Consider the following 24,439-nt stretch of genomic DNA (forward strand, 5'->3'; position numbering starts at 1 on the left):
CACTTCCTCCCCCCATTGTTTTATCTGATATTGCTCTTTAAGCATGATCATGAGTTAGATTCTCACTTAGAAAGGGAGGGTTTTCTGCTTTAAAGTACAATATGTACATGACCAAACCCCTGATATTGTTCAATAGAAGATCTCTACTGGAATTTCTTTAATGGTGATACCTATATATAATGAAAAAGTTGGTGCAAAAGTGAAGATTATAAGTTTTAAATCAGTTATATTAATTGAAAATCAGAATTTATATAAGTGGTATTGATTTAAAATTGCCTTTTCTGGTCCTGCCCAATTTTTTTTTATATCCAAAGTCGTTTATTCATGCAGTATATGCCACAGCAATTTAGGGTAAAATCGTCAACTGCAAATTATCCTACTACAATTTGCAATAACATCTCTTCTTCTTTTTCTCATCAAAAAGATCCTACCGATAGCTCTGATCCGTTACTGTAATCAAATTTTCTTGAACACATTTTATTGAAACCTGTTTACATAATTATGTAGATAATTAGAATAGAGGAATTTATGAATATAATTTTTGGCTTTTTCAGACCCTTTGGTTTGGTACCTAAACATTGTATCCATGACGTATGACATAGATACAGATCGCGTCACGGCAAACGTCTCCTGGATGGTGCCATATAATACGTCATACATCCGCGGCTACTCCGTCGCCTGGAAACTCGTAGACACTGACTCCTACAAGCTGGACTCTAGCTACAAGCACACAGTCACCAACCACAGTTTCTATGTCATGTCCTTAGACCCCAATAAGGAGTATGAAGTTCAGGTATGTATGTTTTTACTTATTTTTCCTCCATTTCAGTTGTTTTGTAAAGGTCAAAACATTGGAAGCCAAGAGTGAGAAAAAATGGCTTATGACCTAAAGATGTGTCATGACTGAATTTAGATCATTATGTCAAGGTCAAATTGCCTGCAGAACAATTTTTTTGATTCTAACTTGTCCATATTTTGTAAATGGAAGGGAGAAGGGTTTTTCTTTTTTTTTTTTTTTACCTTTTTGTGAGTTTATTCATAGAACTTTTAGGGTTTTTTGTGAAAAATGAAATGAAGACTACATAAATATTTAAGAGATCTTTGTTATGACTTTGATTTATATATATTTTATTTCTAGGTGGTACCTGTTTTCAAGGATAACAATGAGGGCTCCTTCATAGGAAACAACCAGGAGAGTGAGCGGTTGGTCTTTAACACTACATGGTACAAGTCCATGCCTCCGACACCCAGAACAGGCATGAGAAGAGGTACGGTCACACACAGTTATAGGGAATAGGCTTAGAATAAATCTACTGTACACTCGTAGTGAAGTAATTTTCATACCCCTAAGTTTTTGAAGATCCTCATGGTGCACACAAAGTTTCATAACACACTAATGCATGTCATTTAATTTGTTGGCAAAGCCATCCATCTTATGACAGAATAAGAATCCAAAATTTGAAATAAGTGCTGATCTGATTATTATATTCTGCATTAATTACCATTTTTCACATTCTTTGCTTCAAAATGGATTAATTTCGCGCTGTATTTTACAGATCAACCAACAGTGAAGCAGTCCAGAATGCAGGGGGTCCTGGACAAGGTGATAATCGGGATCGCGATGATTGCCAGTATCACCCTCCTCGGACTCATCATGCTCTTTGTGTACAAGAAACGCCACAGCTTCAAGGACATCATTATCACCAAGTCAACCGTCGCCAAGAGCAACAGCTACAAGTCCAATGTGGGATGTAAGGGTCTTCTTCTCACTTATATAGTTTTGATACTTTAAGTCATTGTGAATGTATCAAACATTCTGTATGTGCCCCAAGAAAAGACTGGCATGAGTAGGACATCCTGTAGATATACTATTTTCCACGGGGTCATAATTCCGTGGAATCTTGATTTCTCTTGAATCCGCGGGTAGAAAATTACGCAGATTTTTTTAGACTCTCACTATATTCCTTTCAAATGTTTTGAGTGTGATGAGACAAACGGTACCATATAGCATTCAGGGTAGAGCAGAAATTGATGAAATGTATGACAATTGGATCAAGATAATTATACATGTATACTTAATCATATTCACTTAGAACATGCATCATCCTAAAAATTACTGAAATACTTCTATGAAAAATTGATTTTTACTGTAACAAATGTGGAATTTACTGAGTCCTGACACGTATTTACTTAAACTGACTTAAAAGTTCACACTTTGAGAAGTAAACAAGATAAAGGCAAATCCTCTAAAGAAGAATGCATCAAACTTCATGGCATGCTTTCCTGTATCTCAGAAATATTCAGTGTATGTGAGGCTGGTTATTTATGTTTACACTGTAGACATGCTATGGAAGACGAACTAGGTTTCCATCATCTACAATTGATGAGTCTGCTTTTGAGCCTTGATATTTTCTTTCTATGTAAATTAGATGATGGATTTTAAATTTTTAAGAGCTATTAATTAGGGATATTGATGGCCAATCCTAGTAGTTGTATGGATATATAGGTGCCCTACTTTAATTTTGAAATTCATATTTCATCCTAGTTTTAAGAGATTTTTTGGGGGAATGTTTTCATCAATTCAAACAAGTTTTTTTTGCAAATGAGAAGAAATTATGAAATCTGATGAAAAGACAAAGGTTACAGAAAATGTCATTGAAATGATATCAGACAAGGCATATCATTCTTGGAAGAAAAATTGAAATAAAAAAAAAAGGCCAGAAAAAATAATAGAATCATGCTAGGTAACAGTAAAAAACAAAGGAAATAGAAGGATTTTTTAAAAAAACCTTCAAAAGTCAACACTTCGATCATCACGCGTCTACAGATTAAATTCTGGTTGTTGACGAAAGACCTGATTCTCTATTTCTGTGACAGACTGCAGTCAGAAAGACATAAAATTTCTATTTCTGGAGCAAAGTCTCAGGTGCTTTCTCTGTTGCCCCGTGTTAATATTTTTCTCATTGAGAGAAAAAAAATGCGAGATTCCTTTGTTGTAATTGAAGTCCCCTCGTTCTGGGATTGTGATCATTCTGTTACAAAAGATGCAACACTTCAAGCATCTAAGCATAGCCAAGCCCTGTTGGTTAGATCATATATTGTGGCAATTTGAGCTCAGGTTCTGTTGAAGGAATTTTCATTTTTTTCCCATACATCCATTGTTTGTGTGGGGCAACAGATTGTCTTACAAGTTTTGTTCTCTGTGTTATTTCTTTTTCATCCTTTTTTCCAAATTTTTCATTTTTTTTTTTTTTGGTGTGGTCTTTTGAATATTCTAATGAGAGAGTTGGCTTTCTTCAAAAGTATATATATGTATTAAATCCAAACTATTAGACATACACCTCATTAAAAGAGTATTTAATCATTTTTTTTTCATTGTTTTATTACCAGGGGGTAAGCTCATGTACAATTTTAAATTTTGGCTTGCACTGTATGGTGGTGGGCCATTGCATTATGCTCAAGAATTAGGTTATGTTGGTATATGATCATATCTGTGATTTTTTTTTGGATATGAATTGATATAAATTTACCTTACTTCTGTCTTGAAAAGTAATAATTCTAAGATTAAAAATTTCAGGGATATATTCTAATCTGACATTTTCTTGGTGGATAGGAGTTGGAAAATTTCATGTCTCACAACCTAACAAGATCAAAGTGTAGATTTCAGCAAGAAAGTATCATAGAAATTAATCTTGTGCCTTCATAAAGAGGATACAAATCATGTTTGTCATCCAACAAAATGGTTTTTGGCACAGGGCCTTATTAACAAAATTCAGGTGCTTTGGCTCTCCAGCTTTCTTTTTCCTCTCTGTAATTTTACGCCAGTTTAATTGTCTTGATTTTGTGGGATCCTGGAGAGCAAAGGAAGTTCTCGCTTCAGTTTTCTCCCTTTGATTTTGGCAGAGTCCTCTTAAGGTGACCTAAGTCACCTAGAAACATGTTGATTTTAGTGTATATTCTACTGAAAATAAAACGTTCATTTATTATGTGATAATTGAAACAGAATCTGCTCAAAACTTTGTTGTTTTTTTTTGTTTCTTCTTTTTTTCAACTTTTTACATTTCTTTTAATTTAAAAAAAGATACTGAAAATATCTAAGCAATAAAAAATAACAGGGTGTTTTAAAAAAAAATTCTTCAAAATCTTGCTTTTTGAGCAATTATAATCATGAAAATCCATGGGTAGTTATTTTTGCTTGTTAGAATCATATTAGAAACTGAGCATTACAAATTATTACGTCTGTCTCACAATTTGTTTGTTTGAAAACATGGGGGAAAAAATTGGAGTAAGCCTGGCACCTTCTCATTAGTTTCTTCACTTTCTTTCCTAATCACTAAATACCCACAAATGATTATTGGAGAAGCAGGAATGAGGGTTTTCATTTACGCAAGTCTGCTGCTACAACGTTGAAAAACACAAGTTTTCAGATCTTAATTGAGTATATGAAAGAAAAGAGTCAGCAGCAAAATTTAAGTAAATCCCACATTAATGACGTAAAGAAAAATACACGGTCATCATTGGGGTTAGTTGAGAAAAGCTTGAAAGATTCGATTCCATTACCAATTTTCATTAGTGAGTTAAATAGCTTTCAATAAGTAAATTGTATAACAAACTTATACACTAAATTTCTGATGATTTGTTGTATAGGAACTAGTTACTACCATGATCAAATTCAGATATAAAATTTTATTGTCCAAGTTTAAAACAGCTAGTGCAAAGAAAATATGTTGATTTTTTTCCTGTTAATATTTCCATGGAAATCCATCCTAACAACAACTCTTGCAACCTATCAAATACCTGGATAGATAATGAAGTGTACTAAGTAGCCTAATGCTTGATCAAAAGCAAACTCTTAGAATATAAAAGTTAACATCTACTTGATATGAAATACAGAAGGTGCTGTTTTTCCTATATTTTTTCTTTATTTTACAGGTAAGGTAGACTACTCCAATCAGTTACTGGTGATCAGTGATGAGTGGGAGTTGGATCCCCGTCTACTCAAATTCAGCAGCCCCATTGGTCAGGGGGCATTTGGGAAAGTGGTAACTGGTTACTATGAGAACCAAAGAGTAGCCATTAAATTAGTCAGAGGTAAGGCAGGTCATTTCAAAGAAAAAGCTCAGAATTTTTCGAAAATACAAGATCTGGTTTTAGAAAAGAAAAAAAATGTCTAGGCAGATATAGACAAGCACAATTAGATGCCTTTGGCTGTATCTTCCTCGCATACTCTTAACCTGCCTTGATACAGTAATGAACCTGTAGAACCATCTTTGTTCCTGAGGAATAAAAGTTAAGTTTTCTCAATGTATCTGCTCATTTTGTATATGTATACGCAAATTTCCCCACAAAATTGTATCCCACAATCTAATAATAGTTAGACTGCCCAAGACAATTGACCCCACACAAATTAATATGTTTCCATATGGTATACTGTAAATGTATTATATTTAGCGTGTACGATATTTGGCGGAAATTGGATTTTTAACAAGTTAGCGTGAATTTGATTTAGCGCGCATATCTTAAATAAATGTTCTTCTTTATAAGTATATGTACCAGACATTTAGTGTTGTACTTGAATTAGTGGACATTGCTTTCAGCCAAAGTTGCTAAAAAGAATACACAGCCAAATGTAATATGTTTACAGTAATCAGGAGATAAAAGTTTTTTTGACCATAGGAAAATAGAAAAAAAACCAAGCCATCTTTCATTAAGTTACTTCTTTTTTGCATAAACAGTTGTTTGAAATCATTGAGGAAACAGGTGTACCATTGGTAGAAACAAGATAGGGACGCACAGATAAATTTTAAATAAATGACATACAACACAGTCTTAATGATCCCGAGGAAGATTATAAACGATGATTACGAACTCGTAACCTGGACCATGTACCTCAATGCATTCATTCCTATCTTTCTTCTATTTTTTTCTTGTACAAAGATAAGAAAATCTTATCAAAGGAGTATTTATTGTCAAGTTTACTATTTTGTTGTTTTTATGTTTACTACCAATGAAAATAAACTTAGTTCAGGAAAACTAGGTTACAATCAAATGAATTTTTGTAAGCTTTTATTTGAGAAACTTTTAAAAGAATAATAAATATGTTTACTTTTCAATCATTATTATAAAATATCAGATAGTATGAAAGTACAGTTGAACCTTAGTATATATTAAACTCCAATATCTTGAATACCATGGATATGTCGAAGTGATGTGGAAGTTCCAACCACATATTCTTTACCTGTAATTATTTTACCCTAGATATTTCGAATCATTGTATATCTCAAAGGTTTTTTCTCATCCCCATAAGATTAAAATTACAAAGTTTGACTGTATAGGGAAAAACCATGAATTAAGAAAGTTGTATATGAAAGAAATACAGATGTATGATTTGTTCTTGATGGGTTTTTCACAAAACATTTTATTATTGAACTTGACAGACAGTGCACCCTTATCCTACAAAGAAGATCTTTTGGCGGAGATCAACTTGATGAAAAGAATCGGTTCTCACCCCAATATTGTATCCATGTCAGGGGCCTGCACTCTGTCAGAGCCCATAGCTTTGGTGATGGAATATGTCCCCTATGGAAACCTTCAAAATTTTCTCAAGTGAGTACCATTCAAGATTTTATTCAGAAATTCTAGCTATTTGAGTTTATGAATAGTTTTTCTTTTGTTTTCTTTTTTTTGGGGGGGGGGTGGGGGGAGGGGTTACTTTAGTGTTTTAATTAAATTATTGTTTTGCATGCAATGCAATCTTAATTGTTTATACCTATTTTTATTTTCAAAATGGGAGTTATGTAATTTTTTTCACAGAACAACATATGCTGTAAAATCATAAACAAATGCCTTTATGAGAGATCAGAAGGAATACAATAATGATGATTAAAAGATGACTTAAATGATGCTGACCATGATTCTGAAATAATTAAGCTTGCAGGATTATAAAGACAGTAATTGGACATGGCATTCCTTTTCAACAGACTACCTCACCCCGCAAATGTCCCACTTCAGTACTTTGTTGAAAAATCATCGCTAATTAAAATGTATCATTTGAGACCTCAGTGCACTCTAAAAAAGAGAAGCCACCTTTGAAAATGTCTTTGATAATTTCTGCCCAGAAGGGGGTCTCTCTCTCTAGTCAAAGTCGGGGGATATATTGGATGTATGATGGTATTGATTCTCAAAGGCAGCAACTCCAATTTGTTTCATAAACTGGGGTCTGAAATAAAAGAAACTGTAAAAAAGCAATAAGACCCCTGCCCAGGGAAATTCTTCAGTAGGGTTCAGGTGAACTTGGAGAATGTGGGTCAGTGAAGGTGATTGATGAGGTAATTGTAATTTGAACGGAGGCATTTTTAATTAAGCAAACAGACAGTTGTAATTCAAATTATCTGTTGTGCAGTCCTGAAAAGTAATAGAAAAAGTGGCACTTGCAGTAATTAAGAGAATGGAAACAAGGAACATGATTCTGTATTGGAGGTGCCTTATCTCTGGCAGATTACCCCACTTTCTTATATACCAGTATATGCAAAAGCTCAGCCACTGAAACCCAGGCTTGTGTGCAGTGCATTATGTTATAAATTTAAAGCAAACACTGGTTATCCCCTACTGTTTGAATGCTTCTACTGAGGCAGACAGGCAAAGAACCCTGCCTTGATGCACAATTCTGATATCAAAATAATTTTTAGCAGATACTTTACAGGATAGAACAGCAGATTACAGCCTAATCAGCCATATGATTATGCTAGGGGGTTTATATGGTGGTGTGCCGTTTTGGCTTTCTTCTGTTTTGCACTTGGGGCCATTATCACCACAGCAGGCCCTATCAGTAACACATGACCCTGTGGCTGATAATATTGCCCTCCCCCCTGCCGGCTCGGTGAAAAACCTGATGGCCATCTGATTTCTCCTGGCTTGAGATTTTTATATAATTGTAATTTTCAAAACACTTTCTCTGAATAATTTATGAGTTCTTTGACTGATAGAGGGTGGCTGCCATTAACTTTTTAGGTCACCTGAGTAAACTCAGGTGACCTATTGCTATCCGTTTTCGTCCGTCGTCGTGCGTCGTCCGTCGTGTGTTAACATTTGAACATTTTCAGCTTCTTCTCTGCAACCACTGAACCAATTTCAACCAAATTTGGCACAAAGCATCTATGGGCAAAGGGGAACAAAAATTGTGAATTTCATGATCCCTGCCCCCCTGGGGCCTGAGGGGTGGGGCCAAAACCACTAAAATTAATGCAATCTTTAAAAATCTTCTTCTTTACTCCTGGACATCAAGCAGTCAAACTGTTTGCATGTTTGTAATCAGCATTGAGTCCTCTATCAAAACTGTGAAATTCATGGCCCTGGGGTCAGGGGTTCTAGTGCTAGGGTGAGGCTAAATAAGTATATAGTGAAAATGCATTATTTCTTTGAAAATCTTCTTCTCTGCTCCTGGGTATTAAATAAACCAATTAAGTACATAGTTATGATGAGCAAGAGCGCCTCTACCAAAATTGTGAATTTATGGCCCCAGGGTCAGGGGATCTGGTGTTAGGGTGGGGCTCTATTGATTATATATAGTGAAAATACATGATTTCTTTGAAAATCTTCTTCTCTGCCCCTGAGTATTAAATAAACTAACTAAGTGCACAGTTATGATGAGCAAGAGTGCCTCTACCAAAATTGTGAATTTTATGGCCCCAGGGTCAAGGGTTCTGGTGTTGGGGGGGGGGGGGGGGTGTATTTATTATATAGTGAAAATAAATGAATTCTTTGAAAATCTTCTTCTCTGCTCCTAGGTATCAAATAAACTAACTTAGTGCATAGTTATGATGAGCAAGAGTGCCTCAACCAAAATTGTGAATTTTATGGCCCCAGGGTCAAGGGTTCTGGTGTGTGGGGGGGGGGGGGACTCTATTGATTATATAGTGAAAATGCATGAATTCTTTGAAAATCTTCTTCTCCGCTCCTAGGTATTATTTAATTAACTAACTAAGTGCATAGTTATAATGAGCAAGAGTGCCTGAACCAAAATTGTGAATTTTACGGCCCCAGGGTCAAGGGTTCTTGTGTTGGGGGGGGGGGGGGCTCTATTGATTATATAGTGAAAATATATGAATTCTTTGAAAACCTTCTCTGCTCCTGGGTATTAAATAAACTAACTAAGTACGAGGGTTGATCCAAAAGTAATGTCACAACTTCGATAAAATCGCTATCCGTCGACGTAAAACAACAAAATTATAAATGATGCAAGCTACATTTATTTCAAATCAGACCAGAAAATTTCAATTCAACATGATTTATACTTTTTAAAATATCGGATTATATACAACGTTCGATAATGGTAGTCGCCGCACCTAAATAACGTCATATGTCGGATACGCGCCGTCATACATTTAAACGCTTCCCTTCGTTTCATTGAAAAATATTTGATATTTGATATCCACGAACACATTAACAAATTTCACTTTCTTGCCCCTAGTACCCATCGTACACTCACTCTTTCCATAATTTATTCTGTCAAAATTCATTGAACAGTAGTAAATGACCAACTTAAAATTTCATATATCGCTCTATCCGTCTGTCTTTTCGACAACGTCACGCACCATTGAACATTTCCGTCCGCCCTCCCATTTTCCGGTTTTCTTGTCATCTGCTGAGTATTTAATGACCCATCACCCACCCAAAATCGCTGAAACCATCTAAAAAAGTCTGTTATTTACATTCTTTCCTCCGAAAGTCTAGTGAATCAACATAACTGTCTCTACTGGCGATTTCTTCATTTTGAAGCAAAAATGCATTACAGTTTTTTTGGCTTTTCTTGTCCACTTTGACGTTTCCTTTTTTCAATGCACCGGAATAAATCAACGATGTTTTTCATAAAAATAGCAGTGATGTCATATAATTTTCAATTTAAGACAAGAAAATGATGTAAATTTTTGTGTTTTAAAGTATTTTGTGTTAGGGCGCTTTTAAAAGATATTTTTTAAGTGTTTGTCTTTTTTATACTAAAAAAAGTACACTTTAATTTGTGACGTTCGGTTTTGACGCGGCGACACCCCCTATCTTATATGTTTTAAACATCTATAAAATAAATTCAGTTAAACATTATTGAATGAAAAATTAAAGTTTAATTAAATTTATATTTGTGCATCTTTTGGTATATAATATTTGAAAATATGAGGCCAAATATAAAGGATATGGACACTGTGACATTACTTTTGGATCAACCCTCGTACGTAGTTATGATGAGCAAAAATGCCTCTTCTAAAATTATGAATTTTATGGCCCCAGGGTCAGGGGCTCTGGTGTTGGGGCGGGGCTCTATTGATTATATAGTGAAAATACATTAAATCTTTGAAAATTTTCTTCTCTGTCTCTGGGTATGAAGCAGATGAACTACCTAAATAGTTATGATGAGCAAGGGCCCTAATCTTGCAGAATTGTGAATTCAAGGCCCCAGGGTCAGGGGTGGGGGGGATCTACTTATATACTGAAAATGAATTAATTGTTTGAAATCTGCTCCTTTATATTTATAAAACATGTATTTATTTTTTGATAGGCAATTTTAAGGGTACCTTTTTAAAATTTGTGCAATGTGTGGACCTAGGGTCAGGGGTTTATGTCACAGTGTTAGGGGCACTACTGATTATTGCTGAATATTACTGATTAGTTGGAATGCAATATTGTTCCCCTGCCCTGCGTATGGGTATTCAGTAACCAAGCTAAGCAACTGCTAAGTGTATTGTTATGATGATCAATGGTGCCTCTTTCAAAATTGTGAATGCCATATAGCATCTGGCTTAAAACATGAATCAAATTCAATAAGTGGAAAGTTGTTGCATAATGCTCAGGTGACCTATAAGGCCCGTGGGCCTCTTGTGTAGAAAGGGGAGGGGAGGGACTAATTAATCTGAACACTAAGAGGGAGGGGATGGTATTTGCTGAATTGCATGTAAAAGTGTATATATGACCCCAAAAAAATGTACATGCTTTATTTACAAACCTGTAACTTACAAAGTAAAATGGCCATTATCACTTTTATGTATTGAGGGTCTGGAAGTTAAAGAACTAACATAAAGAAGCAAAATTGGTGTTCTGTTTAAAAGTATTGAAGACCATTGATGTTAATAATTGGAAAATTATGTTTAAGAAATGCCAGAAAGTTATCAAGGCCAAATTGGGTTCTATGCCAAGAATGACCTTGTGCCATATTTAATGTTGAAGGTGAAAAGTGGCATGGAGTACATTATAATGCACCCTGTCATTTTCTGTAGGATTATCTAGCACTACCTAAAAAACACACAAGTCAGTCAAATCTTATCTTGTATAGTGGTGTTCTGGTTTCTTTACATTTGAGTTTTACTTCCTTCATTTCATCTTACTCCAAGGTCACTAATGCTTGTCAAGCCATCAATTTTATATGGGGAGGGTGGTGTAATGTAAATCTTCTGGGTAATTTCAGCTGCTCATAAGTAACATGGTACTTTTCAGTGTTTTGGTTGAAGAATTAACCGAAGAATTACCAGGGTACTTTATAAATACAAGTACGGCAATATCTTTTGTTGAACCTATGTTTATTCTGTGAAGAATGGGTTGGTTAATGGAATATATTATGAAACAGTATCCTGTTGTTTATGGATATATGTAAAAGTCTTAAATAAAAAGATTACATCATCATTGACTAGCTCTGTGTAATTTGTGAGCAAGATATTCCCCCCAGTTTTGACAGTAGAATTGGATTTTCTTCAGACAAGCATTTTTATGCATCTTTCGGGATTAATAGCCCTATCATTTAAGTCACGAATAGGACTGAGTCCTACATAGGAGTTGCCTTTGTTACTGATTTTTTAGAGTTTTATTTTTCTGTTGAGAGCAATTGGTTCTGCATTGATGTAAATGGGTTTATTAACAACTGAAAACTTTCAAATCTAACATTTTATTAAGGAAGTGCATGAAATTTGCATCCATACAAAAACGTAAACAGTTAACTAAAAATCTTTACGAAATACATTTCCAAATGTCATGCAATTCTTAAAAAATCCACTAAATTTTTTTTAAATTAAAAGTTCCAAGAAGATATAGGTGTCTGAAATTTGAAATGAGCTGTGTCTCTGAACATTTTGGTACAGAATGTCACTCGATCACAGAAATTATTTAGTATTGTATGCAATGAAATAGATGTATATGGTACATAAAATGGTGTGTCCTTGGAAAAAGCCAGTATCCATTTATACAAATTACATGTATTGGCCAGATATTTCTGTTGATTGCCTAGATTATTTAGAGTAGGAAAAGACTCAGAAAGTGTTTTAACTGAACATAAATTGATGGGATCAGTAAATTATTAGCTGTAGGCAGATGTACAGTGATTTGGCAGCCCTACCTGTTTGTTTGCGTATTTTGTCGAGAGGGAAAGTAGCCATCGTTTATTATATTCCTGTCATAATTTCGTCTGCAGAAAAAAAAAGTTTTTACGCAAAAAGATGTTCCTGCGTTATCTTTATAGCTTGTGATCATGGGAGTCCCTAATTTCATGCATAGTTAGAAATTATGCATTGTCTGTGGGGCTCCCCTGTTTTAATCAATCTGGTTCCAGAATCATTAGCTTTCATTTTACCTTTAACAATCGGCAATGTATTTATGGCCAACGAATTGGTTTTGACTTGTTTCAAAAAAAGTGATTGAAAGTATTTTTTCAGAACAATAATGAAAACGATAATGAAAAGCAAAAATGCTAAAGTAATTGTTCTTGAAGGTTCAACAAGTAATTAAGCAGGGGTAAAATTTTTTTGGCTAAACTCTCGATTTTTATTTTTTTAACTATGCACTTTAATGACTTTCTGCAGCCATGTTTTGCATGGTTGAGGAGTTCTGTACTACTACTCGATGACATATTACCAGGTATACCCTTTATCTGTTCAAAAGTCTGCACTTAAACTTAAGCTCTCGAACATGTGGTTAAGTCATCTTAGGATAGGAGCATCAGTGCACGGGGCTGATTTTGTTTGTCATGTAAGATGTAGTACAAGAACAAAACACATCTCAAATTCCTGATGCAGCAAATTGACTGTATTAGGACCCCCCTGTGTGGTTTATTGGACTCTTTGGATTGGCAGCTGTTTTGGGGGGAATAATATTTTAAAAATAGAAATATTTTTCAATCTAATAAAATGCAGACTTCTTTGATCCTTGCTTAATAAACTCTTCATATCAAGAGTGTATATAGCACTGAGCTATTTGGAACTTGGATTTTATTTATTATTGATAGAGATATTTTGAATGTTGCAAAACAGATCAATTATTTGCAAATCTTTTTCTCTTTCTAATTTTGACATACCCGGTATAAACATGCAAGCACTATAACAAATCATAAAATTTATCCTTTCAAATGTAAACAATATGAACATTCTTTGAATATGGGAGTAGGAGTAAATGTATAAGTATTTGACATTAATTAAAGAATCATCTTTGTAACAATGTTTTACCCTTATATTTATTGTTTTGTTTGATGGAGGCTGGGAGTTCTATATACCAGTAAACAAAGAGCCAGTACATCATTCTTCTTGTATACCCTAGCATCCCCCTTCTTGCTCATCAGCTGTCAAGTCTGGACAGTCAGCCAAGGGTAATAATCAAAAATTAACAAGACCCATAAATCACTCAAGCTATGGCTGCCTCTCTCTCTCCTACCTCACACTCGGTGCAGACTGAGGAAGGTGCGAGGTTCGCCTTTATGATATCTGATGGCTGGCACGAGATTCCTGTCAGCATACTGCACAGATATGACAAATAGGGGTGCTGAATTTCATTAGTTCCTGCTTCCGAGATTTCCGTGGCATGCAGAAAACGAGCCTGCGATTTGAATATGCATGTGCATCACTGCTTTCATGACCGGTTAGCATGTGGTCAAGCAGGGTACATATATGTATATTCTTGTTACATGCAGGTTGAAATAATTTTTAAATTGACAATTACTGGACTCAGAGAACTGAAGAGCTAACTTACTGGTTCAGGGCTTTACATTAATATCTTATCCCCCTTCTGGTCCCAAGAAAAGAATAGCTTCATCCCATTATAGTGGAACTCTTTTTCTTTAATATGAAAAGAATTTTTGAAAAAAAAATGCTACATCAGTGAAAAAGAGTTTTAAAAAATGTACATGTATAAAATACAAAATAATATGATATGAAGCAGCTATTAGATTCTTTTTTGCAGTTTTGCCTTTCCAGTTAATAAGCAAGTATCTTGATGATTCATAAAATGAAAGCCAAAACATTATTTGTTGCAGCAAGTTGAAAACTGCATATTTATATTAAACTTTGATAAAAAAAACCCAGAGTGCATGCATATACAGTTTAATGTTCCTGCTTTTAATTTGCTTAATGTGTAAAATCAATCCAGAAGAAATTACATTACAAAAAAAAAAAAGAAATATAAAAATTAAACCTGAAATCTATTAATTTAGTTACAAATTGAACAATAATTGCAGATTTGATTGAATGAATTTCTTTCTTGTGCAAAAAAAAAAAAAAGATAAGGCTTGAAGTTTTTCAAATGCAAGTCAAACTCCAGGGTCAAGGTCAAAATTGTTGATACCCAAATTAAGGAAGGCCATTTCATAAAGAATATACTTAATATGAAATATGATAGCCCTAGTACTTTGGATACCAACAATTTGACCTTGAAGTTTGACATAATATTTGAAAAACTTCAACACATGCTATAAGCTACTATATGGGGGCATCATATTTCACAATCACAGCTTGTTTTTTCATATACCAGGTAGCTCTTAAATCTTTTTTTAAAAGTCTTATTAAAATTCAGTGTTAAGGCAGGTAATTTGAAATCCACTTGTATATCCTTAAAACTTTATGTACTTGTAAAGAAAGGGACAAGGAGCTTTGGTAATAATGTGATATATTAGATTGCGTAATAATGAGCATGAATGTAATGAAATCTTTGAGCTCTTAAAGAACTTTATTTTGTAATGTTCTTTAATCAATACATCCCTCTTGAGTTCAAGTAATAGAAAAATTTGTCTAGCAGTAATTTGTTCCAAGGTTTTGGTATACATGGAATTGAAAACTGGAACAACCTGAAACTAAAAAAAAAATTTGAGCAGCTAGGTCAAACCGACGGGCTGAGAAAATCCTGCTCATTATCAACTTATTTTTGTAAATTATCAGTTGTTTACTTGCAGCTTCTAGATAAATATCAAAAGATTCCTAGTTATTATTTGAAGACGAAGTCATTTTAATTCTGAAGTTTTCGGAAATTTGTTTTTGTCAGACACTGATAATTTTCTGCCTAAAAACTTCAGCCAGTTGTACATTCTTTGATAATTTTTTTTCCTGTCTGTCTTGGCTCAGAATTTGCCAGATGTAAAAGATTTTATTTTAGAAGAATTATTTTTAATTACTGCAGATATTTATAATAATGTTAATCTAAAATTAAGACATTTTTTGGAGGAATATTATACCTGTTGACTCCATGCAGTCAAAATGTAGATTGAACTTTGAAAATGGGTGAAGCAAGTATATGCAATGAAATATATATAGAGATAATGAACAAAATTCAAGCTCAAAAGTCCATTTAACAATATAAATCAGATGCAGAGCACACAAGGACCTCCAAAACACCAGAGGTGGGATCAGGTGCCATGGAGGAGTGATAATCCCCTGCTGACCATTCATGTATGCATTTTGAAATCAAAGTACATGTATGCTCACTTAATTGAGGCATTGTCATATATTTTTGTCTTGCAGAAAGTGCCGCTTAGAAGGGGATTTCCAGAAGCGTATAGGTCGTCCTAGTGAAGTGGTATACTCTCTAATGGATGAGAGTGGTGGTATTGATAGTGGTGTTATAACTCCGGCAGACATGCTGTCCTTCGCCAGACAAACTGCAATGGCAATGGTTAGTTTATGTGTGTAATTTAATTTGAATTTACATCAGAAAATTATATACCTTGTCTCACATTCTTTGCATTGCATGTACAGATCAATCTAAGGTGTTCTTGGATATTATGAAATGATTAAGTTGAAAAAGTTAAGTTGCTCATTCATGAATAGTACATGTATGTCTCTGACTCAAATCATGTTCTATTCTTACATGGAAGTAAAATTGTCTTAGAATGTTGAGGTATATTTCTTTCGGAAATCCTTTATCAAAGTTTAACACTTTTAGCTGATTGACCTACATTCCATAACCACAATTTGTACGAACTCTTAAAAGAATTTCTCGACTTCACTTTATCTTGTCTTATTCTAATCTCAAAGAAGGAAAAATCTTCCTATTATCAAACATACTTCACGGGACCAAAGAGGACATGCAAAGCTCATCCATATCAGTGTGGGCTTAAAACGTAGGAGCTGGGGTGCTGTTGCCAAATTATGTCTTCAGCATTCTTAGACTTGTTTTTGCTTGTGATCTTGAAAAGTTTTACTATACATTTCTATCAACAACAGAGAAGATAAAATCAAAGCAATCAAAATACCAGGCCAGCTCTTCCCCAAACTCAACCAAAATATTGGACGGAGGCTGTTTCAACATGTCTTCCAAAGTCGTACCTGCCAACTGATATTACATATTTAGACTGTGTTTTATGTTGGAGAGGAATTTTATCATATATTTTTTTTTATCTAACTTTGAGTATCTTTTGTTTGATTTTATTGGGTTCGTGAGTTCATCGGAGAGATGTGATGGTTAAGCAATGAGCACTTTTAGATTCGTTCCTATAAGACGATAAGACAGATTAAGTTCAATTACAGAAACTTGTATTTGAATTAAGTGCAGTGAAATACATGTACATATTTTTTAGCAAAGGTTTTTTGTACTACTGTTCAGGAATTTCATTTTCAGATATTTTGATATTTGACGCTAAAACTAAAATCATGTTTGGGTTATATTTTACCCTCTTCTTAATTGAATACAAGTAACATCTGTTCTTCTATCTCTTAATGACTGTTCCTAAACTAGTACACAACTAATTGCCACCAAACAATGGAGAATACTTTGAAATTCCCAAAAAAAATTTTTCATCACCATTAGATATAAATATTCTTTGATCAAGTACTCAATCCTTTTGTTTCAGGAGTACCTGGCAGCAAAGAAATACGTTCACCGAGATTTAGCAGCCAGAAACGTTCTTCTGGGTTACGACAAAGTTGTAAAAGTCTGTGACTTTGGTCTGTCCCGGGACATTTACAATGACAACCAATACCATAAGATAACCAGTGGGAAGCTCCCCCTCAAGTGGATGGCCATCGAGTCTCTGAGGGACCGCATCTTCACCACCCAGAGTGACGTCTGGTCCTTCGGAATCTTGATGTGGGAGATCATCACGATGGGTAAGATTGATTGAATGTTGTTTAATTTCCCATTTGAGAAATTTCATTTATATATGGACGTCGATGTATACTAGTGAAGGGCTTCAAATATATAGACCTATACTTGAGACTCGGGTTTTTGAACTATGAGGATTCTTTATCATGCTTATACCTACCATGAAGTGGGATCTAAGTTTTTTAGGGTTTTATACAAAAGACCAGTGACATTAGGGTCTTATACAAAAGACCAGTGACAATCACTTTTAGTGCTGGGTGCTTGGCAAAAGAACAATTTTTTTTTGGGTGGGGGGGGGGAGGGGGGGAGAATTGTCACTGAACAGAGCTATGAAAACTGGTAGTTGTGTTTATCCATAAATGACTATTTTTACAGTACATACAGTGCAACTTGTCTCATCTAGATGTTATGTAATTCAAAATGCTGTCTATAGGGATGAAAATTTTGAGTCCATTTCTTCATTTTTTAGGAAGATTAGCCAGCTACTGTAGTATTTAATGCAATTAGAATTGTTCAATTATAAAGGACTCAGTTAAAAGGAAATCACTGTTATAAGGATTTTTTTTAGTACGTAATCCTTAGGCGTCTTTATTTCACTATGTTCCAAATCAATCAAATATTGATATCAAGAAATCAATAGAACTAAGAAAAAAACTTAAATTTGGAGTAAATTGAGGATTAAAGATAACAGGGTAAAATAAATTACTTAAAGAATATGTGGTTGGGACTTCAAGATATCAAAGGTATTAATTAAGATATCAATGTTTGAGATACCAAAGTTCAACTGTATATGGATATAAAGAATGTAATGTATTAAGAAGTTAAATTTCAAATCCCAATGACTTTATAACTGAGTTTTTACTCATGTGTATACATGAAAAAATTTCAGTTAATCTGTCTTGAAGCAAGCTAGATGAAGGATACATAACATTGAAGCTCTTATAGATAGTTTCTACATGGAAGTCATTGGTATACTGTAATCTTATGAGAACTGCTTATCAATGTCAGGTTTAATTTCCTTAACAATGAATTGTTTTATTTTTTTTTTTAACAGGTGGTTCCCCATACCCAAATATAGCATTAGCAGATCTTTACTATGTTCTAGCCAATGGTTACAGAATGGAGAAACCCAGTAATTGTTCATCAGAATTGTAAGTAAAATATATATATCTTAAAAAAACATTTCATTACATCATTCAAATCATTAGAAGCAGATGCTGGAGGTCATCCCTCATTATCAAGGTCAAATCCAGTGTTATTTGGTTCAGGCAGTGCATTATGGGTAAGAAGGCACCCTACTGGCCTACTATCATCTGAAGCATGTATTTTTATCTGTATCCTCTTTCACAGCTAATTGGATTAGGGTGTTTTTCAATTGCTGTGTCTTCAAACATTTCCCCCATCTGGGCTCACTGACTTCAGAGCTGGCGTGTTTACCTTGTCAGTCATATCAAACAGTGTATTAGACTACTTCAAATTAACTCAATTTGATTTTGACTGATGAAGATTTTGGCAGACATACTGACAAGGTGAGGGAACTGTATCCTCCTTCTACACAGGAAGTGTGATAAAATTTCCCAGCAGGTGTGGATCCTTAAACAGAAACTCAAAACTACACACGTATGCAAATCCATCTACTGAAAACTATAAATTGTCGGCCGTATTGTTCTTTTCCTGTCAGCATTAAAAAAAAATTTTCTAGACAAAAGCACCTTAATTATTCTTCAACCTTAAAATGTCACCACTGAGCATTTAGCAGAAATTATGGGTCTACCTGATGAGCCGTTATGGCCCTATTTTTTACTTTGTTTTGGCTGCCGTTTCAGCTAATTTCAAGCAGTTTTTCCCCCTCCCCTTGTCAAGGTCACCTCCACTCATCATCTTTTTGTACTTTTCATCTCTTATCACCTTTACAAGAAAACTTCTTCCTAGTTCTTCTATCAAGGTCTCAGTTTTTGGGGGTCCACTATGTATCAGATCCTATGCCAAGTAGGATGTTTTTTAAACAAGCTGCAATCACGTAGTAGTGTAATTTGGCACCTTGAATGTGCAGAAAGATTTGAGGTCATAAAGATAGTTGCGATTCATAAGATACATGTATGAGAAGGGGTTAACGGTGCAAAGATATGTATTTTATGATGATCAAACTTTATTACTGAAGCAAAACTGATAATGAATTCAATTTTTGTTATGTAAGAGTAAATGATACCACATATAAGCTTCAAATCCAGACAGTTTAAATTATAAAATGAAAAAAAAGAAATTTAATTTATATATGCTTCTAATTCTCTGAAAGCATCTTTGATCATGAGATATGGAGAGCAGATGAACAGTAAGATATTTATCGAAAAAGAAAATAATGCAGAATTGGTCACACCCAACTATTATTTTCATCAATCTTACAATCTCCGTTCTTTTCCGGTTTAAGATCTTTACGTTTTATCAGTTTTTTTTTGGCTTGAAATAGACTTCAGGTTGTGAGTTCGTGAGATATTTAATTGTAATGAACTTGTATCTCCACCAAAGCTTAGGTGAAAAACAGGATGTAGGTGTATATTGGATTAAGATAACATGTACATATACCTACATGTATATGATAGCACTGTTTAAAGTCCAAAACAGTCAAGCCCATTTATCCAGACACCTGCTTTGTTGCACCATCCTTTCTACATACATGTACTATTGCAAAATTGGAAAAGCTGAAATATACTACTGTACAGAAAACTGTCAAAGAATGAAAAGGAAATTCATTTTTTGCAGTGCACAGTGTATTTTGCATCTTGTTTAAAGCAATCTCCTCTCCTCCTCCTCCCCCCCCCCCCTTTTTTTTTAAACAAAAAATTGAATGGAAAAGAATGAGAGGAAAGAGAGATTGACTTTTTTGCACTCTTCAGATGTGTCAGTCATTTGAAATTGTGCAGACATGTCTAAAGAGACATAGTTGTTCATAAGATCAAACAGTTTATACTAAGAGGTGTTATTTTTCTTTATCTAAAGATACTGTTATGGTAACATGTTTGTATTCACTCACTCTGTCAACTGAGGGGAAAATTCAAGAATTTCAAAGATCTTTTATCTGATAAGGTGATATTTTTACTTTAAGAAATGTTGTCTGATAGTTTTACTTTAAGAAATGTTGTCTGCACTTTCATTATCAGTATTTGAATGAAATACTTGAGTTTTTCCCTTTATTTTTCTTACTGACAAAATAAGATATGCCATGGATTTTTGGGGGGTATTTGATGCAAAGCAACTGATCAAGCAGTAGGTATAGAATCCCAACAAAGAATTTCAAAGCACTTATCTGAAAAATGTGACAAATGCAGTAAAACTCAAAATTAAGATTAATCATTCACTGATCGAGAGCATTCATTAATTCTGAATTTTTCAACTAATTTTTGCCATGCTTGTTGTTTTTTCAGATATACGATCATGCGCCAATGCTGGATCGAGAGTCCGTCAGAGCGTCCTAATTTCACAGACCTGAGAGTTCAGATAGAACAGTTGTTGTCAAGGGACAGAAATTATTTAGATTTAGATAACATAGATGCTCCTTTGTCAACATCAGAAAGCAGTAGTTCTCCTAAATCTGATGATTCTGACACTATGTCTCTGCTCAACACACGACCGTCTGCTCACAGGGTAATTCCAGGGCAGTCGTCAAGGAGACCGGGAACCAGTTCACCGGGTACCAGTCGGTCTGGGCCCCAGAAGACAGTTACCATAGCGACAGACCCTGTGACTGTTGTGTGTATTGAGAACTCAGATCAGTGGTATATGAAAGGAGGGCAATCAGAAAGCTCATCATAGCCGTTATAAAAAATTCTACGTTTTCTGTTATGAAATATGAAAAAATTGAATGACACTGACACGAAACTGCACAAAGACAAGAATGGAGGAAAAATGTTCCTCCAAATGTGCAATGGTTGTCTTTATTGTTGACTCGTTGAAGTGAACTGCTCAATATTGTGCAGTAAATATATGGACTGTGATAGCCCAGTGTTGAGAAAACTGTGTTCACTGTGCCAGCACTATTGTGCTTAGGTGTGCTTCAAGCCAGTGTACCAGCACAGCACATTGTGTGTGCTTCTAGAAACACTAAGAAAAATGTCTTTAATAAGGCTTGCTGTGATTATGTTTATTTTTTTGAAAATATGTCATTGTTTTGAATTTACAATGTAGATCTGTAAATATTTATATATTTATATTTTGCAATAGTAATTTATTTTGTTGTTGGGGGAATGTTCTCCATATGATGTGTTTATTATGATAGGGCCAGTACATTTTTACACTACATCCTGTATTATTAACTGTATGGGTAACAGAATTTTGGCAGAGTTTGACCCCTTTCTTGTTTGTTGATTTGAGATTTTTTCAGAGACAAGATTAATGTGCTGAAGTGTAAAATAACGAACAAACAACAAATTTCGGAGCTAGAATTCAACAACAATTTAACAACATACCGGTATTTTAATATTTGCCTAAAAAATAAGTATGCAAATAAATAAACAATTATAACATATAACTCATGTACATGTATATGACTTCATGTACAATGTAACACATCCATCTTATTCATCTCTCATCAAAACGTACTTCTTGAGTCAATGGTTCCTAGTTTAAATAAAACTTTACGTTGAAGGGAATTGAGATTTTGAAAACATGTTTTTTTTCAAGTGGTGCTTAAAAGGGGTGAATATTTGCTAAGGTTGTTCAGAATTAAGAATCTCAAATACACTAATGAAGTTTGATTGTTTGAATGAATTTCTGATCAATACAACTGTAACTTTTTCAAACTAAAAAAAAAATGATGCTTTGGGCTAAAGAAGTTGTAACATTTTTTTTTTAAATTTTAGAAATGAGAACTCTTTTGAACTATTGAAAAAAAAGGGTAATGTTCATAGTGTCTTCAGAGTCTTTAAAGAATGTTGGTAAATAAACCCACCCATGCATTTGTCCAGGTATCGTTTATGTTATCACTAAGTAATTTATATATAATACAATTTGTATCATATTTGCATTAAAACACAATGAAAAATACCCTCAGGTAAACAGAGAAAAATATTTATCTTTTTGTAAATCCACCTATTTGTATGTTACATATTCTTGTATTTCCCATCACACCATACTTATACCAAAGGAATAAACTACATTCAAATCTTGAAACAATTTGATGGAAACATGCTCATGTAATTGTAATAGAGAAATGTTCTTTGTCGAGATTGTTTAGCCATAATATGGGTTTCTCTAAGAATTACATGTATAATTCTTCATATGTTTTATCATTTTCTTTTATTCATCATTTTCATGCATTTTAACCATTTCGTGCCATACAGACTATAAACTCAACAAATGCATCTCATCACCTGTATTTTCCTCTTTAACAGAGGAAAATACATTTACCCCCCAAAAAAAAAGGAAAAATTAACAAGATTAAATGGAAATGTTAAAGTTATTGTTTCAAATATGAAAAAGGACATACTGGATATTTTTTCACATTGCTTTTGGTGGAATACATGGATATGTCTTAAATATGTTAATCATTATCAACTTTCGTTTCATACAATATAAGTATTTCAAATTCAATTGGACCAAATCTTTAAGAAGTATTTTCATAGTTCTATGCTTTCTAAAACAGAAAATACCCTATGTGCTTCTTTAAAACAGTTTTTTAATTTTTTTATGCTCGGAAGCAAATTGGCTTTTGAAAGAATTTTAAATTTGGATGATTGAAGTTATGTATACTGCTGTATAATTAATTAGATTTTTTTTTTAATTTACTTAATATTTAACTTTGCTTTCAATAAAGAGAATGTAATTGGTCTAATGTAAGATTTTTAAAACCAAATTTTATTTTACCTTATTTGTATAGAATAGTGGTTTTCTCCGAGTGTGCTCAGATGGATTTTCTCTTACACCTATTAAGTTTATGCTGCCATTATTTTACCTGTGTGAGTGGACTTGATTGTCTCCCCCTTTTATATGACCGTCCACCATAATATTGTCATGATTGTAAACTATTTGTTTCTGTTAATAGTTATTGTATTTCATGCATTTGTAATAAAAGAAAAAGCTGTTTTACGAGTCTTTTTATTTTGCCCCCCCCCCCGAGAATCAGCATCATTCACAATAAAATACGCTTATGGCAGAGTGCCAGGAGTACAATTTGATTTGTCCTAACTGTTTTAAAAAAAGGTGACAATGTTTTTAAGACTAAGGGAATCTAAAATCACTTTGTTATAAGCAGGAATTCGTTATAAACAAGTTGGCTATAACCATTTTTACTGTAGCTAGAAATTTCCGAAGATTAAAATGTCCACCTTCAGAGAGGTTCATTATTATTTATTTATAGTTATACGAACTTGAAACAGGAAACTACCTAAATTATTGCCCATGTTTGAAAGATTATTTGTAGATTAACACATTTATAGTTTTATTTTACCAAAGGAAAAGTTATATTAATTGAATTTTTATATTTTCAGTTAAATAGAGAAAGAAATAGTCAGGGGAAAGAATCCCGGATCATAATAAAGATTATTGAAAGATACCGTTATATTGTACTACAAGTATTATGGTACAACATTTAATGTGTAGCTTGAATGGAAAGCTACTAAATTCAATGTTAATACAGGTCCTAAACTCGATGACAAAGTTTCTAATAATTCTCGTCCATATTAAAACGTGACGTTCAACAGTAGATGAATACATGTACCATGTTGAAAAATGCGGATGAGAAAATGGGAGCACGTAAAATTGAGATAATTGAGTCAAACAGTGCAAACGAGAGGTTCTGGACCCCGCCCTGTGGATCCGCCAAAGCATATCGTAAGTATGTAAAATTTTCAAGAAATAAAGAAAACGTGTACTTGTGGGCTCATTTGACAAAGCTAAGACATTTGTCGAAACTGTGGTATGTCCCGCTATGGTTTTCTCCGATAATCTAACTATTCTGCATTCACCTTAGTTAATTTAATTAATAGATTACGCTTTTACATAAAATAAGACTTTAAAAAGTTCCATGTCTTTGTGTTTTCCACTGATATTTCCGTTGTACGATTCTTTCAGAAATGTAGACAAGGCCAGGCAACTTTAGACGGCATAACTC

At 33.9% G+C, this 24,439-nt stretch overlaps 1 protein-coding gene across 1 annotated transcript in view; it reads left to right on the forward strand.

Moving 5' to 3' along the window:
• The window catches only part of LOC134246232 (uncharacterized), a 40,083-nt gene extending 17,981 nt beyond the window's left edge, over positions 1 to 22,102 (forward strand). The window contains exons 9-17 of the mRNA XM_062728562.1: positions 555 to 793; positions 1,139 to 1,268; positions 1,557 to 1,751; positions 4,933 to 5,091; positions 6,438 to 6,606; positions 15,756 to 15,906; positions 17,084 to 17,339; positions 18,389 to 18,485; positions 20,757 to 22,102. Coding sequence (XP_062584546.1) covers positions 555 to 793; positions 1,139 to 1,268; positions 1,557 to 1,751; positions 4,933 to 5,091; positions 6,438 to 6,606; positions 15,756 to 15,906; positions 17,084 to 17,339; positions 18,389 to 18,485; positions 20,757 to 21,144 — 1,784 coding nt within the window. The 3' untranslated portion in view covers positions 21,145 to 22,102. The remainder of the gene's footprint in view (positions 1 to 554; positions 794 to 1,138; positions 1,269 to 1,556; positions 1,752 to 4,932; positions 5,092 to 6,437; positions 6,607 to 15,755; positions 15,907 to 17,083; positions 17,340 to 18,388; positions 18,486 to 20,756) is intronic.
• Positions 22,103 to 24,439: the final 2,337 nt, after the last annotated feature.

This window comes from Saccostrea cucullata, unplaced genomic scaffold (assembly GCF_032062105.1).
Source record: "Saccostrea cucullata isolate Sc308-1 unplaced genomic scaffold, CSIRO_AGI_Scuc_v1 ctg205, whole genome shotgun sequence".
NCBI lineage: Eukaryota > Metazoa > Mollusca > Bivalvia > Ostreida > Ostreidae > Saccostrea > Saccostrea cuccullata.